We start from the raw sequence: 16,293 nt of genomic DNA on the forward strand, positions 1-16,293 counted from the left end.
TTGATGTAGTCAAGATAGGTGACTGGAAATTTTTACAAAGTTGCCTATTCTCTTCATTTAGTAGCCTTTCAAGAATTATGATATTTTGGTTTCTCTTAAAATGGATACTATTTTTTTTGCTTTTTGGGTCACACCCAGCGATGCTGAGGGGTTATTCCTGGCTCTGCACTCAGAAATTACTCCTGGCAGTGCTTGGGGGACCATATGGGATGCTGGGAATAGAACCCAGGTAGGCCGCGTGCAAGGCAAGCGCTCTACCCACTGTGCTATCACTCCAGCCCCAAAATGAATACTATTTTTGAGAAAACATTAAACATCATAAATATCCTTGCAAATAGAGGAACTTACAAAAATTAATCAGTAAAAATCCCCAACTTACCTGGAAACAGAAAATAATCTGACTTGGTTAAAATAAGATTCCCATAAAAAAAGGTAGGAACAGTCGATGAAGAAGTGTTCCTGGATGTTTCTATGAAGAAATTTTAAGTTACCTCAAAAGTTATTTGAAAGTTACCAAACACAGGGCATGTGAAAACTGGGGGGGGGAGGTCTTTTTCAGGAAGTGACTGCCAGAAGCAGTGAAGGTTTAACTGAACTGGGCTGGACAAGATAAGACCATAAAGTTATTGCCATTATTCAGGATAGCAGCAATTTTTAAAACTATCTTAAATTCACTTTGGAAATGGTACTTACTGTTTGGACCACATGATGTCGCTCTTGATCACGAAATTCTCTGGAATTCAAGACAAAACCAAGACATCCGTTTTCACATCCGTAAACTCTTTCATACTGAATGCGGAACAATGGTGAGCGAAATCAGGATAGTAAAGAAGAGATAAGAAGATTTCTCCTTTTGGATACAAGATAACTCCGATTAGATTAAAAAGCTAGTCATTTGAGATGGTGGACTTGAACCTAGGCAACCCAGGGAACCGACATCTACTGCTGCTTTTTCTCATTTTCGCTGCCTGGGAGACAGGGAACGGCCAGGTCCACTACTCAGTCCCCGAGGAGGCCAAACACGGCACGTTTGTAGGCCGCATCGCCCAGGACCTGGGGCTGGAGCTGGCGGAGCTGGTGCCGCGCCTGTTCCGGGTGGCGTCCAAGGACCGCGGGGACCTTCTGGAGGTAAACCTGCAGAATGGCATCTTGTTTGTCAATTCTCGGATTGACCGCGAGGAGCTGTGCGGGCGGAGGGCGGAGTGCAGCCTCCACCTGGAGGTGATCGTGGACCGGCCGCTGCAGGTTTTCCATGTGGAGGTGGAGGTGAAGGACATTAATGACAATCCGCCTGTATTTCCTGAGGCAAAAAAGAATCTGTTTATGGCGGAATCCAGACTACTTGACTCTCGGTTTCCACTAGAGGGCGCCTCGGATGCTGATATAGGACAGAACGCGCTGCTGACTTATACCCTGGGCCCCAATGAGTATTTCTCTCTGGATGTACCAACCAACCATCAACAGGTAAAACCTCTTGAACTTGTATTAAGAAAAGCTTTAGACAGGGAAGAATTCCCAGAACATTTTTTAGTGCTCACAGCCACTGATGGTGGCAAACCCGAGCTGACTGGCACCGTTCAATTATTTGTGAAGATACTGGACGTCAATGACAATGCCCCAACTTTCGATAGAAAACTCTATGCTGTGAAGTTACCAGAAAATGCTCCCAATGAAACGTTGGTAATCAAGCTTAACGCCTCGGATGCAGATGAAGGCTTGAATGGGGATTTTATTTACTCATTCTCAAGTGACATTTCACCTGATATAAAATCCAAGTTCTACATAGAGCAGGAAAGTGGAGAAATCCGATCAATTGGACTTATTGACTTTGAAGAAAATAAAGCATACAAAATTCGAGTAGAGGCCATTGACAAAGGATACCCACCACTGGCTGGTCACTGTACAGTTCTTGTGGATGTTCTTGATGCTAACGATAATGTTCCAAAGTTGACTGTTACTTCTCTCTCTCTCCCTATCTCAGAGGATGCTCAGCCAGGCACTGTCATCGCTTTAATTAACGTGTTTGACCGAGATTCTGGTGATTACGGGCTAGTGACCTGCTCTCTAACGGCCTATGTTCCCTTCAAGCTGGTATCTACTTACAAGAACTACTATTCCTTGGTGCTGGACAGCGCACTGGACCGTGAGAGGGTGTCCAACTACCAGGTGGTGGTGACAGCGCGTGACGGGGGGTCACCCTCGCTGTGGGCCACCGCCAGCGTTTCTGTGGAGGTGTCCGACGTGAACGACAACGCGCCCACGTTCGCGCAGCCCGAGTACACGGTGTTTGTGAAGGAGAACAACGCGCCTGGCTGCCACATTTTCACGGTGTCAGCGCGCGACGCGGACGCGCAGGACAACGCGCGCGTGTCGTACTCGCTAGTGGAGCGGCGGGTGGGCGAGCGGTTGCTGTCGAGCTACGTGTCTGTGCACGCGGAGAGCGGCAAGGTGTTCGCGTTGCAGCCGCTGGACCACGAGGAGCTGGAGCTGCTGCGCTTCCAGGTGAGCGCGCGCGACGCGGGCGTGCCTCCGCTGGGCAGCAACGTGACGCTGCAGGTGTTCGTGCTGGACGACAACGACAACGCGCCCGCGCTGCTGCCCATGGGCGCGGGCGCAGACTCGCTGGGGGGAGCGCGCAGCGAGCTTGTGTCGCGCTCGGTGGGCGCGGGCCACGTGGTGGCGAAGGTGCGCGCCGTGGACGCCGACTCGGGCTACAACGCGTGGCTGTCGTACGAGCTGGCGCCGGCGGCGGGCGGCACGCGCAGCCCGTTCCGCGTGGGGCTGTACACGGGCGAGATCAGCACGACGCGCGGCCTGGACGAGGCGGACGCGGCGCGCCAGCGCCTGCTGGTGCTGGTGAAGGACCACGGCGAGCCGGCGCTCACGGCCACGGCCACCGTGCTGCTGTCTCTGGTGGAGAGCGGCCAGGCGCCCAAGGCGTCGTCGCGGGCGGCGTTGGCGGGCGCGGCGGCGGCGGCGGCGGCGGCGGGCCCCGGCGCGGCGCTGGTGGACGTGAACGTGTACCTGATCGTGGCCATCTGCGCCGTGTCCAGCCTGCTGGTGCTCACGCTGCTGCTGTACACGGCGCTGCGCTGCTCGGCGCCGGCCCGCGAGGCGGCGTGTGCGGCGGGGAAGGCCGCGCTGGTGAGGCCGAGCGCGGTGGGGAGCTGGTCGCACTCGCAGCAGAGGCGTCAGAGGGTGTGCTCTGAGGAAGCTCCGCCCAAGACTGACCTTATGGCCTTCAGCCCCAGTCTGCCTCAGGGTCCAAACTCTACAGACAACGTAAGTCTTAAAAATTTCTACTTCGTTATATCTCTTATGCTAGTGCTTGGCTTCTTGATGTTGTAGGTGGACTTTACATTTTGACCAATTCCTGAGTTTTAATGTTGAATCATATTTGGTACTTCTTTGCATATTTCTATGTCCTTAACTGGAACTATACGTTGGGTTTCTGTCTAGAGTGACTTCCAAAATTTGATATATTCATACCTGGAGCGATAGCATAGCAGTAGGGCATTTGTTTTGCCCGCAGCCAGCCCGGCTGAGCCGGGTTCAATTCTTCCACCCCTCTCAGAGAGTCCAGCAAGCTACCAGAGAGTATCTGGTAAGTACCTGGCAAGCTACCTGCGACGTAGTCAATATATGCCAAACACAGTAACAACAAGTCTCAAATGGAGATGTTACTGGGCCCACTTGAGCAAATCAATGAACAACGGGAGGACAGTGTTTGTTTGTTTGTTTGTTTTGATATATTCGTGTTTACACTATATGGTATTGTCTAATTTTATTTTAACTTTATGATATTTGACATATTTATTCTGGGTAAACTTTTTAAAAAATCTTTTTTGAGATTTAATCATGAACATTTGAAGCAGAGCCAATAGATGAGCTTAGCCAAAGGGGTAGAATGTTTTAAATTTCACAATTGATGAGGGCTTAGCCTACTTAAGGAAGTCATTTAGTATGCTCACATTTTAAAATTTATCTTTAATTAATATTAGTTTTTGGTTTGTGGACCACACTTGGAAATGCTTATAAGCTACTCTGGCTTCTCTTAGGTCACTGAGCTCTGTGTGCCCACAGTGGCACACAGAATGGGAACCATGGTACCAGGGATCATCTGTGCCCTCTGAATACAAAGCATTAACTCTATCCTGATGAACTATTTCTTGGCCCCCGTCCATCATAGTTTTAAATAAAAAGAGGTAAAAAAGACTAAGAACTTTTTCCCATTTTCAATGAAATCACTTGCTTTATAAGTGGTACGTTTCATCTTCTCTAATGTCATGTAAGAATCTTTTTTTTTTTTGCTTTTGGTGTCATACATGGTGATGCTCAGGGGTGACTCCTGGCTCATGCACTCAGGAATTACTCCTGGTGGTGTTTGGGGACCATATGGGATGCTGGGATCCAACCCGGGTCGGCCACATGCAAGGCAAATGCCCTACCTGCTGTGCTATCATTTCAGTATCCCCCCAAATCTTCTTGAAATATGATTTCATTTTATTTTGCAAGCCGAGCGATAACACAGCGGTAGGGTGTTTGCCTTGCACGCAGCCAACATGGCTGACCCGAATTTGATTTCTCAGCCCCTCTCGGAGAGCCTGCAAGCCACCGAGAGTATCTCACCCGCACGGCAGGGCCTGGCAAGTTCCCCGTGACGTATTCGATATGCCAGACACAGTAACAACAAAGTCTTCAATGGAGACGTTACTGGGCCCGCTCGAGCAAATCAATGATCAACGGGAGGGCCTTTATTTTTAATATTCTAAACTTTTGTTATATTCACAATAATTTATTACATATTTTTCTTTGATCATGTGTATATGCCTTTAAATTACTTTCTTAGTATATTTTAAGAAATATTAAAATTTACACATTTGAATTACTAGAGGTTTATAAAAAATTGCCTCAGCACTGCAATCTTGATTCGTCAATTATATAACTACTTAAAAAATGTAGTTTTTAGAAATTCAGATTGAGAGGCTGGAGCCATAGCACAGCTGGTAGGGCATTTGCCTTGCAGGAGGCCAACCCAGGTTTGATTCCCAGCATTCCATATGGTCCCTTGAGCACCACCAGAAGTGATTCCTGAGTGCAGAGCCAGGAGTCATTCCTAAGCATCGCTGGGTGTGACCCAAAAAGCAAAATAAATTAATTAATTAATAAAAATTCAGATTGATTTCATTGCTGTGGTAATTTTCTTTCTTGATAAAAGTTCTTGTAGAATTATTTCATTTCCTTTCAACCAGTCATCTATTTTCGGGCACTCAGGTTTTTTTCCAGATTTTGGCTATTGTGAATAGTGCAGCAATGAACATAGAAGTGCAGCTGTCATTTCAACTGTACTTTTTTGCCTCTCTGGGATATATTCCCAGGAGTGGTATTGCTGGGTCAAATGGGAGCTCGATTTCTAATTTTTGGAGAATCATCCATACTGTTTTCCAAAAGGGCTGAACCAGTCAGCATTCCCACCAGCAGTGAAGGAGGGTCCCTTTCTCGCTACATCCATGCCAACACCGGTTGCTTTTGTTCTTTTGGATGTGGCCAGTCTCTGTGGTATGAAATGTTATCTCGTTGTTTTGATCTGCATCTCCCTGATGATTAGTATGTCGAGCATTCTCTCATGTGCCTTTTAGCCATTCGAATTTCTTCTTTGGGAAAGTTTCTGTTCATTTCATCCCCCCATTTTTTGATGGGGCTAGATGTTTTCTTCTTGTGGAGTTCAACCAGTGCTTTGTATATCCTTGATACCAACCCCTTATCAGATGGGTATTGAGTAAATATCCTTTCCCATTCTGTAGATTGTCTTTGTATTCTCGGCACTGTATCTTTTGAGGGCAGAAGCTTCTTAATTTAAGATAGTCCCATTTGTTAATTTCTGTTTCCACTTGGTTGGTCAGTGGAGTGTCGTTTTTGAAGATACCGTTAGCCTCAATATCGTGGAGGGTTTTGCCGACCTTGTCTTCAATGTGCCTTATCAAACTCTACTACAAAGCGGTAATAATTAAAACAGCATGGTACTGGAACAAAGGCAGGGCTGCAATGACCAATGGAACAGGGTGGAATATCCGTACACACAATCCCAAATGTATGAACATATAATCTTTGATAAGGGAGCAAGAAATGTGAAGTGAAGCAAGGAAAGCCTTTCCAACAAATGGCGCTTGTATAACTGTACAACCACATGCAAAAAATGGGCTTAGACTTCGACCTAACGCCATGCACAAAAGTCAGATCAAAATGGCTTAAAGATCTCAACATCAGGCCAAAATTCGTTTCCTTTCAAAATGTTTCAGTCATCTTTTAAGTTGTACTCTTTTGAATGAAGTAGAAATAATTTGTAAACTTTAGTAGTGACAATGAAAGGTTTTTTTTTTTACAGAAAATGCCCTTATTTCCCCTTCTAATATTATGTACCTTTATGTAAGGAATTTCAGCAAATTTGTTGTTTATTAATTGTATTAGTGAAAATATTAGTTTTGATCACATGATTAGTGTAAGTTACAAAACATGGATTGCGAGAACTTGAGTAAAAGTCATATGTGATGTTTTATTTTCACTTCATTTAGAGTCTCCTTTATTATAGATGCTAACCACATGAGAAAATTTTTCAGTGCACGGTAGACCACATACAAGGCAAACTCTCAATCTCTGTAGTATCTCTTTAGTCCTAAATATGACAAATCCTTGAGTAAGCAAGAGGACAATTGTGCATTACTTAAAGAGTGTACTCCCTTGAGAATTTCATCTATAGAAATGAAATGGAAGGCCAGAACGATAGTAGGGTGGACAGGGTGCTTGTCTTCATGTAGCAAATGGAGTTTCATCTTTAGCACTGCATCCTCTGAGCTCTACCAGAAGTAAGCCAGGCATAATCCCTGAGACTTCCAGTTGTGACCCCAAAGCAAAAACTAAACAAGTAAAAAGGATGAAAAGTAGAGCTTATTCATCTATTGCTGAGGCATTTCTGAATGAGACACATGGAGGAATTCATTTTTGATGTATACATTGAGAGGTGAATAGAATTTTGAGTGACAAAGAGGAAGTATTAAAAAAAACAACTGGAACAAAATATTTATGGAGGAAACCACATTTTCTTTCTATAAAACAAGAAAATAATTAACACAATCCCTGAACAGACTGGCTTATGCTCATACATTGGATCTCTTAAATTGTGAAGTCAAATATCTTTGGTATTTGTTCATTTGGAATTAAACTCACTAGTGGTTATAGTGAAATTCAGTGAAAACTGTAGTTCACAGAAATACTTTATGATACAAGTGAAAGGAGATGGGATATGGTTAAACTTCACATGTAGCTGGCAATGGAAAAGGGATGATTTGAGACATATAAATAATCATGCTATAAAAAGCGATTTTCATAGATTGATTTTTGATATTGATTAAAAATTATAATTTATCAATTTTATTTCTCTTCTATTAATTTTAATGTAGGATTATTGCTATTTATTCAGCCATTGATTAGGCTGATTGAATTGGGCATGAACTCCACTCAATTTGATTTCTAAGCAGTGTTTAGGTATACTAGTAAATGTGTTAAGTAGAAAATTAACACAGAAGTTGGAGATTTGATTTAGAAATAATTAAATATTAGACTTGTTTGAAAGAATGAAGTGGATAGAAACATAAAGGATTTGTGGGTTTTGTTTTGGGCCACATCCGGTGGTGTTTAGGGCTTACTCCTGGTGGTGCTTGGGTAGGACACCATATGCAGTGCCATGGGTTGGACTTGGGTCAGCTTCATGCAAGGTAAGTGCCTTACCCCTGTACTCTCTCTCTGGCCCAATAGAAAAGGGTATTTAAGATGATAAGGCTAAAGGCATAACTGTATAAAATATTCACATACTAAAGCATCAGAAAGGCGAAAAACCTACCAAGAAGATCACTGATGATCAACACTAGAGTTTCCTTTTACCGACCAAATTTTAAATTAAGGGGCATCATTTGGGTCATAACTGGCTATCTTTTGGGTCATACCTGGCTGTGCTCAGGGTTTAATTCCTGGTTTTGTGCCTAGGAATCACTCCTTGCAGGGCTTGGGAGATAATGTCGTGTAGGGGAGGCTGTACTATCTCTGAGTCCCTGATAGAGAAATTATGAGATAAAATATTTTACTTGGATATGAAAAGTATTATAAAGAAGAGTTCATAATTTTAATTTCACTAGTATAAAATGTATATTTTTGCATCAGTTGACAAATAAAAGCATAACATAATTCATAAAAAGAAATATGAAATATAAAAAATAGAATCTATTTTTTGGTGCAGTATAACATATTGAAACATTATTGGGGTTTAATTAGATTGATATGCACATATTTATACTAACAGTCATATAGTGCATTCTATTTCTTATACTCATGATGTGTCCAGGTCGTATTAGGTATATTTCTAATTGATGTTAATACTTAAAATATTGGAAAGATATTTCCTTATGAACAAATACTTAACAGAAACAGAATCAATATGAGGAGAAAGACCGAAGAAACATGTGGAAAAGATAAGGTAAGGCTCCACTATTGAATTATAAAGAATAATAGAACGTAAAATACTGGATTAAAGTATGTGATTATAACAAGCAATACAAAATGCGTTATTTGGGTTCTGCTTTGGGGGCAGGGTTTGGGATGGAAACATTTGAAACGTTTCACATGGTGGGAAGGTGTGAAAGTGGTGGGATTGGTTTTTGAATATTAAATGTAATCAAATATTGTGAACAACTTTATAAAAATAAAATCAAATTAAAAATATTAAGTACATCATTATAAGGAAAGGTAAGTAAATTAGTTTTATTACCAGTTGAAGCCGCATGATGTCGCTGTCGGCCAAGAAGATCGGTCTAGTCAAGCTCCAGACTCGCCTGGTCTATTGTCAGTCACTGGATACTGAGCAATGGCGGATGCTGCGGGATTGGATTAAAGGCTACCGGCAATGCCCAAGTTCGTCTTCATATCAAACAAGCTCTTCTAACAGATATTAAGAGACTACTTGACATGGTGTTTTCTTGGCGAGGAGACCCGGGACCCCGGTGTCTGCTGCTTTCTCTTGTACTCCTCGCATCCTGGGAGGCAGGGAGCGGCCAGGTCCACTACTCAGTCCCCGAGGAGGCCAAACACGGCACGTTCGTGGGCCGCATCGCCCAGGACCTGGGGCTGGAGCTGGCGGAGCTGGTGCCGCGCCTGTTCCGGGTGGCGTCCAAGGACCGCGGGGACCTTCTAGAGGTAAACCTGCAGAATGGCATTTTGTTTGTGAATTCTCGGATCGACCGCGAAGAGCTGTGCGGGCGGAGGGCGGAGTGCAGCCTTCACCTGGAGGTGATCGTGGACCGGCCGCTGCAGGTTTTCTATGTAGAGGTAGAGGTGAAGGACATTAATGATAACCCGCCTGTGTTCCCAGTAAAGGAACAAAAGCTGTTTGTTTCCGAATCCAGAGCGCCAGATTCTCGTATTCCGCTAGAGGGTGCTTGGGATGCAGATATTGGCGCTAACTCTCGCTTAACCTACGGGCTTAGCTACAGTGATTACTTCATGCTGGACGTGAAATCAAAGGATGAGGAAGACAAACAAGTGGAACTTGTGTTAAGAAAATCCTTGGACAGAGAGGAAACTGCAGAACATAATTTACTCCTCATGGCCACTGACGAAGGCAAACCCGAGCTGACAGGCTCTGTTCAGCTGCTGATCACAGTATTGGATGTGAACGACAATGCGCCTAGTTTTGAAAAATCTGAATACGAAGTAAGGATTTTTGAAAACGCAGACAACGGAACAGTAGTTATCAGACTGAATGCGTCTGATCCTGATGAAGGAGCAAATGGAGAGATTTCATATTCTTTTAATAACTTGGTTTCACCAATTATTGTTGACCAGTTTCAAATTGATTCAAATACTGGAGAAATAAAAATCCGAAAGAAGCTGGATTTTGAACACGTAAATTCCTATAAAATCCGTATCGATACCTCTGATAAAGGGAACCCAACCATGGTGGGTCACTGTACAGTTTTGGTAAAAGTCTTAGATATTAATGATAATACCCCACAAGTGTCCTGGACTTCAATGTCCCTACCTGTCAGGGAGGACGCTCCTCTGGGAACCGTCATTGCCTTGATCAGCGTGTCCGACCGAGACTCGGGTGCTAATGGGCAAGTCACCTGCTCTCTAACACCAAACGTTCCCTTCAAGTTGGTGTCCAACTTCAAGAACCGTTACTCACTGATACTGGACAGCGCACTGGACCGCGAGAGCGTGTCTGTCTACGAGGTTGTAGTGACCGCTCGGGACGGGGGTTCGCCCCCGCTATGGACCACAGCCAGCGTGTCTGTGGAGGTGTCCGACGTGAACGACAACGCGCCCGCATTCGCGCAGCCCGAGTACACGGTGTTCGTGAAGGAGAACAACGCGCCCGGCTGCCACATCTTCACGGTGTCAGCGCACGACGCGGACGCGCAGGACAACGCGCGCGTGTCGTACTCGCTAGTGGAGCGGCGGGTGGGCGAGCGGTTGCTGTCGAGCTACGTGTCTGTGCACGCGGAGAGCGGCAAGGTGTTCGCGTTGCAGCCGCTGGACCACGAGGAGCTGGAGCTGCTGCGCTTCCAGGTGAGCGCGCGCGACGCGGGCGTGCCGCCGCTGGGCAGCAACGTGACGCTGCAGGTGTTCGTGCTGGACGACAATGACAATGCGCCAGCGCTGCTGCCCATGGGCGTGGGCTCGGGCTCGCTGGGGGGAGCGCGCAGCGAGCTTGTGTCGCGCTCGGTGGGCGCGGGCCACGTGGTGGCGAAGGTGCGCGCCGTGGACGCCGACTCGGGCTACAACGCGTGGCTGTCGTACGAACTCGTGCCGGCGGCGGGCGGCGCACGCAGCCCGTTCCGCGTGGGGCTGTACACGGGCGAGATCAGCACGACGCGCAGCCTGGATGAGGGGGACGCGGCGCGCCAGCGCCTGCTGGTGCTGGTGAAGGACCACGGCGAGCCGGCGCTCACGGCCACGGCCACCGTGCTGCTGTCTCTGGTGGAGAGCGGCCAGGCGCCCAAGGCGTCGTCGCGGGCGGCGTTGGCGGGCGCGGCGGCGGCGGCGGCGGCGGGCCCCGGCGCGGCGCTGGTGGACGTGAACGTGTACCTGATCGTGGCCATCTGCGCCGTGTCCAGCCTGCTGGTGCTCACGCTGCTGCTGTACACGGCGCTGCGCTGCTCGGCGCCGGCCCGCGAGGCGGCGTGTGCGGCGGGGAAGGCCGCGCTGGTGAGGCCGAGCGCGGTGGGGAGCTGGTCGCACTCGCAGCAGAGGCGGCAGAGGGTGTGCTCTGGGGAGGCTCCGCCCAAGACTGACCTCATGGCCTTCAGCCCCAGCCTGCCTCCTGACCCTGGATCTATTGATGAAATTGGAGATCCTCAAGCTTCAGTATGCTTCTCTGGTAAGGTGGGTTGCTCTAAACTTTCATATACATTATTATTATTATCATGTACTCTTCCAGATGTTACTACCTCAAAAGTTAATATTTTCTTGAGCGACACGAAATATTTATTTATATCCATAAAACGAACATCGTCATTTTTAATAGTTTACTTTTGCCCGTATAGTTCCCGTTGAGAATCTTAAAGTGTTTTATTTAATATTTAGTAGGTGCTTCATCAATTCTAGGAAACATGTATTCTGGAATTCATTGTATTTTTACGTTTGAGCTGCTGTTCCTGAAAAGTATTATGTGGGAAAGAATACTGTTGCTGTACACTCAGTAAAGTGAATCACTAGTGTTTCATTATCTTAAGATATGTGTGGCTTACATTCGTATTTACTAGAAACACCAGCAGAAATATGTAACTGTGTACTGTGTACTTGGTAGTTTTCTATCTTTCTCTAAATATGAACTCTTGGAGCCATGGTGGTCACAGTTACAAGTTTAATAATTGAAATAAAATCGTTACAGAATACTTTAGGAAGCAACTGCTTTAATTTAAATGTCTAATTGTTAGAAAACAAATTTAAAAACATAACTTTCACTTCCTTTTTGTTAGCTGTGTTTTTAATATTTTGACAGTATGTATTAAAGAAAGTATTTTTACCTTCTTTTCTACGTGGAAGTTTTAAAAATTCATTTTTCCTTCAATATTTGAGAAAATACTTTCTGATACATACTTTCCTCAAGAAGGCATTCTCATTTTTACCTTTTTGTCTGTGAGATATTGTCAGTGTTTTAAAAGATATGTCTACATTTCAAACTTTGAATTTCTGAGAAATTTATAGTCCGGAACTTACAATTTTCAATTGATTGTTTAGATCTATATTGATTTTTCTTCTCAGTAGTGCAAAAGTCAGAAATCTTGGAATGGGAGATAGATTTACAAGGTATGTTATACTTGTATTACATCTATTGTGGTTTGTGATTTTAGGTTGGTGGTTCTCTGTTTAGTTTTCCTATTTTTAAATTTTTTTATTATGTAAAGTAGTTCACATTATTTGATTACATTTAATATTCAAACACCAATCCCACCACCATTACACTTTCCCACCACCATATTTTGAATATTTCCATCCCTAACCCCAACCCCTGCCCCAAAGCAGAACTTAATCACTTAATCACTTAAGTAACTACAACTGGTCTCATTCAAAGCAGAACTGAATAATATATTTTGTATTGTTTATTATTAAGAAAAACACTGAAAATGCTACAAAAAAGTTTCCTTAGAAGAAAAAGTGTGAAAGGTTTATTAATTCCTTCTATAGGAGATTACTAACGTGTTAAAGGTTGAGCCTTATGTGCTTATATATATACATCACGATCACAATCATCCTGTTGTTTATCGATTGCTTCGAGCAGGCACCAGTAACGTCTCCTTCATCCTAGCCCTGAGATTCTAAAAAGTGCCACATTCAAGGCTCTTTCAGGTTTAGGAGAATGAGACCCATCATTGTTACTGGTATTTGGCATATTGGGTACGCCACGGGGAGTTTGCAGTCGTGCAGGCAGGCTTCACTCGGTAGCCTGCCAGTTTGTTGCAAGCAGGAATGATATAATAAGGTGTTGTGCTTCCAGGAGCTGGGTTTTATAGTCTCTGGGTCTTGGCTGTTGTTGGGACTACACTGCGCGGGGCGGGGAGGGGGGGGACAGTTGGTGGGTGTGACCCTCGCCTACTGGAAGTTGGAGGATCTGGGTGGAGGAGAGTGGTCTCAGCATGGTTTTTGGACCAGGGATTATATAGAGACTATATTATATAATATCATATATTATAATAATATTATATTATATAATACATGTTGTTAAAGCTTGAGCCTTATGTGCTTATATATACATATATATGTATATATATTTTAAAAATTATTTCCCCCTAAGAATGTTTGCCTCCTTTGAACCCCATCAAATGTGGTACTTTTGGAGTATGGGTAGGGTGTGTGATATGAAGTATTGTGGCTGCATGGTCCAGGACTAGGTTCACTTGTGGGTAAGGCTCAACCGAGCATGTGGAGAGCAGCCATGAGCATGGTGGCGGTTGAGTTCTGGAAGTTTTTGGCTGCAGGGGCTGGGTCCCTTGAGGATGGGGAGGGGTCTCGCCCACCCACATTCTGGGTGCCGTGAATGAAACAGCCTGGTGAATGGTCCAGTGGCATAGTTATGACAAGTGTCATGTTGTGCTCCCTTCCTACTTTGAATGGTGGCCAATGACCAGATTATCTGGCGCCAGCCAGAGGTGGCTTATGGGTGTGACTGCTGAGTTGCTGGAGATGGGGTAAAGGGCAGAGGATCCCCATTCACAGTTTCATTGAACCCAGAGTTCTCAGTCACAAAGTCCCACATACCTGGGTTTTCTGGCGATTCACTCCTGGGTGAGGCGTGGCCTGAGCAGTTTCCCTATTTTTAAAGCTCATTTCTAGTTTCTTTTTAGTTTTCGTATTTGAATTAATTTCTATTCAGATTGTTAATTTTTATTAAAATATAATAATGCATTTCTTTATAAAGACAGCAGAGAGATTAGAGATACCACCTCAAGGAAGGGTGTTTGCCTTGCAGACAGCTGCTCAGGTTCAACACCTGGTGCTTCCTACGTTCCCAGAGCACCACCAAGAGTGATCCCTGAGTGTAGATCCAGGAGTAAGTCCTGAGCACTGCTTGGTATGGCTTCCAAAACAAAACCAAAACAAAAAACCATAGAAGAGCAATCTAAGGGTTGCCTTGTGAATAGAGCCACAATATAATTACAAAAATGCAAGCAGTAAATTCTACATTTTAGTTACTGATTTTCTTCCTATGGAACAAATTTGGTATATGTTACAAAGTAATCTAGTTCCTTTAACATTTCATTTCTTTTAGAAAGGAGTATTATCTAAATTCCCATGGCTAAATCTGTCAGCAAAACTACCTAATCCCAGGCTTATACCTTCAAATATCATCACTCTCATACTTTTTACATTTTCCATATGACAGTTGAATTTGAACCCAGGTATTTGTGTTTTGTAAAGAAAGGATGGGAGAAATGGAATTTGCTTTTTCAATATTCCCATCAATTCTCTAGTATCTTAGAGTTAGTATTATTAAACACATGTCTTCTATAATTATGAATTTTACTCTTTATTATTGAAGGCATTTTATTTAATTATAGTTTAGTCCTTTACTCGAAGTTCAAGATTGATATGTGAGAGCCTGAGAGATACTTGAGCGTTTTGCTTAATACCTATCTTTCCTGCATATGGGAAGATGGCTTTAAGTGCTGGAGCACATTTTTGCATGTGGGAGCCCTAGGTTCAATCCCTGACATCACATGGTCCTCATTTTCAGGACTGATTACTCTCCACCCTCACCAGAAAAATAATTAGATTTAAGAATCCTTGGATTGGGTCAAAACCTCTTTTCCCAAAATGCATGTCTTTCTTTGGTAGGTAAAGTTTCTTAATTCAAGTAACATCATGAAACTAGTAATGGAAACTTCCTTTACTGGTAACTAAGTCATGGTATCCAAAGATATCTAATTTTCCAACATATGACAATGTATGGCATTTTAATACTGAAAGAGGCACCATCATTAACTTTTGACAAGGTGACAGATACAAATGGAGCATACCCACTGAAATTGGGGTCTGTGTTCAAACTATAATTAGTTCTTATAAGGTAAACTTCATTACCAATACCTCAATACCTATGAGCATTCTAGTCCTTAATCTCTACCTCAGAATTTCTGAAGTAAGTAGCATTGGTGAATTTGCATCTTAACAAGCACTTCAGGAGATTTTTATCCAACTGAAGTTTTGGATCAATTGAGATATTTAGCAAAACAAATTCTTGTTACTTATGGAATTTAATATACCCCACTCATTAGTCATTATAGAATATTTCTCTTATGTTAATAAATCTTCATTATTAGCATTAAGTACTCATCTATAGGTGTAGAATTTAGTTTGTATCATTACCTTGGATTTGAGATTTTAATAAGATTTTTTAGATAATAGTTGAAACTGAACAATATTACTGTGGATGGATAGACAACTGATTATATATTAATACATAAACTAGAAGAACAGTAATTCCCTTAAAATCAGAATTTGAGAAAACTTTGATGTAAGAGTCATTGTAAAGGAATAGAGAAGGGGTTGGAGCAATAGCACAGCGGGTAGGGCGTTTGCCTTGCATGCAGCCAACCCGGGTTCCATTCCCAGCATCCCATATGGTCCCCTGAGCACCGCCAGGGGTGATTCTTGAATGCAGAGCCAGAAGTAACCCCTGTGTATCGCCAGGTGTGACCCAAAAAGCAAAAAAAAAAAAAGAATAGAGAAATTGAACCAAGCTGATAAGTTGAATAATTCTCATTTCTTAAAATTTTATTTATTCATAAAGGTGCATGTTTTTAGCCCCTAATAACTGAAGAGGCAGTCATTGATCTTTTAAAATTTTTGCCTTTCAAATAATAATGTTATTAAAGAAATTAACTTTCAGATAAAACCAAATATCCTGTCATTAAGTTTTCCTTCTTTTTTGGAAATAAAGGAATGAAGGTTTTTTGTAATAGATTTATTCATGAAGAATTTTCATTATGAAATATTTGATTTCATGATCTTCAAAAGGGAGAATATTTTACTGTAGGTAATGGTGAAAAAATTTATTGAAATTATTAAAAATTCTAGATAATTTCATAATGATATATTGTATTTTAAGAGTTTAAATATAAAAATATGAAACAATTGCTTCTAAAAGTAGAAAATAAATTTTGAATTATGATATATTTGTAAATATGAAAATTGCATATGAAAGTAGAAATAATTAGTTTGTGAACTATATAGTTTAGAATTATG

The 16,293-nt window shown here is 43.1% G+C and overlaps 3 protein-coding genes across 9 annotated transcripts in view; all 3 read left to right on the forward strand.

Moving 5' to 3' along the window:
* Positions 1-16,293, forward strand: part of LOC130033109 (protocadherin alpha-1-like) — a 223,822-nt gene that overhangs the window by 66,147 nt on the left and 141,382 nt on the right.
* The window catches only part of LOC130033107 (protocadherin alpha-C2), a 243,894-nt gene that overhangs the window by 53,788 nt on the left and 173,813 nt on the right, over positions 1-16,293 (forward strand). The window contains exon 1 of one of the 7 annotated variants that reach the window (XM_056124819.1): positions 901-3,282. The exons of 4 other annotated variants lie outside the window; for them this stretch is intronic. In XM_056124819.1, the coding sequence (XP_055980794.1) occupies positions 901-3,282 (2,382 nt within the window). Of the gene's footprint in view, positions 1-900; positions 3,283-8,923; positions 11,434-16,293 lie in introns of those variants that run through there. 2 more of the 7 variants (XR_008793894.1, XM_056124814.1) reach the window with 2 other exon arrangements.
* LOC130033108 (protocadherin alpha-3-like) overlaps positions 1-16,293 on the forward strand; it is a 202,149-nt gene that overhangs the window by 44,470 nt on the left and 141,386 nt on the right.

Source organism: Sorex fumeus, unplaced genomic scaffold (genome assembly GCF_029834395.1).
Source record: "Sorex fumeus unplaced genomic scaffold, SorFum_2.1 ptg000051l, whole genome shotgun sequence".
NCBI classification, from domain to species: Eukaryota; Metazoa; Chordata; class Mammalia; order Eulipotyphla; family Soricidae; genus Sorex; species Sorex fumeus.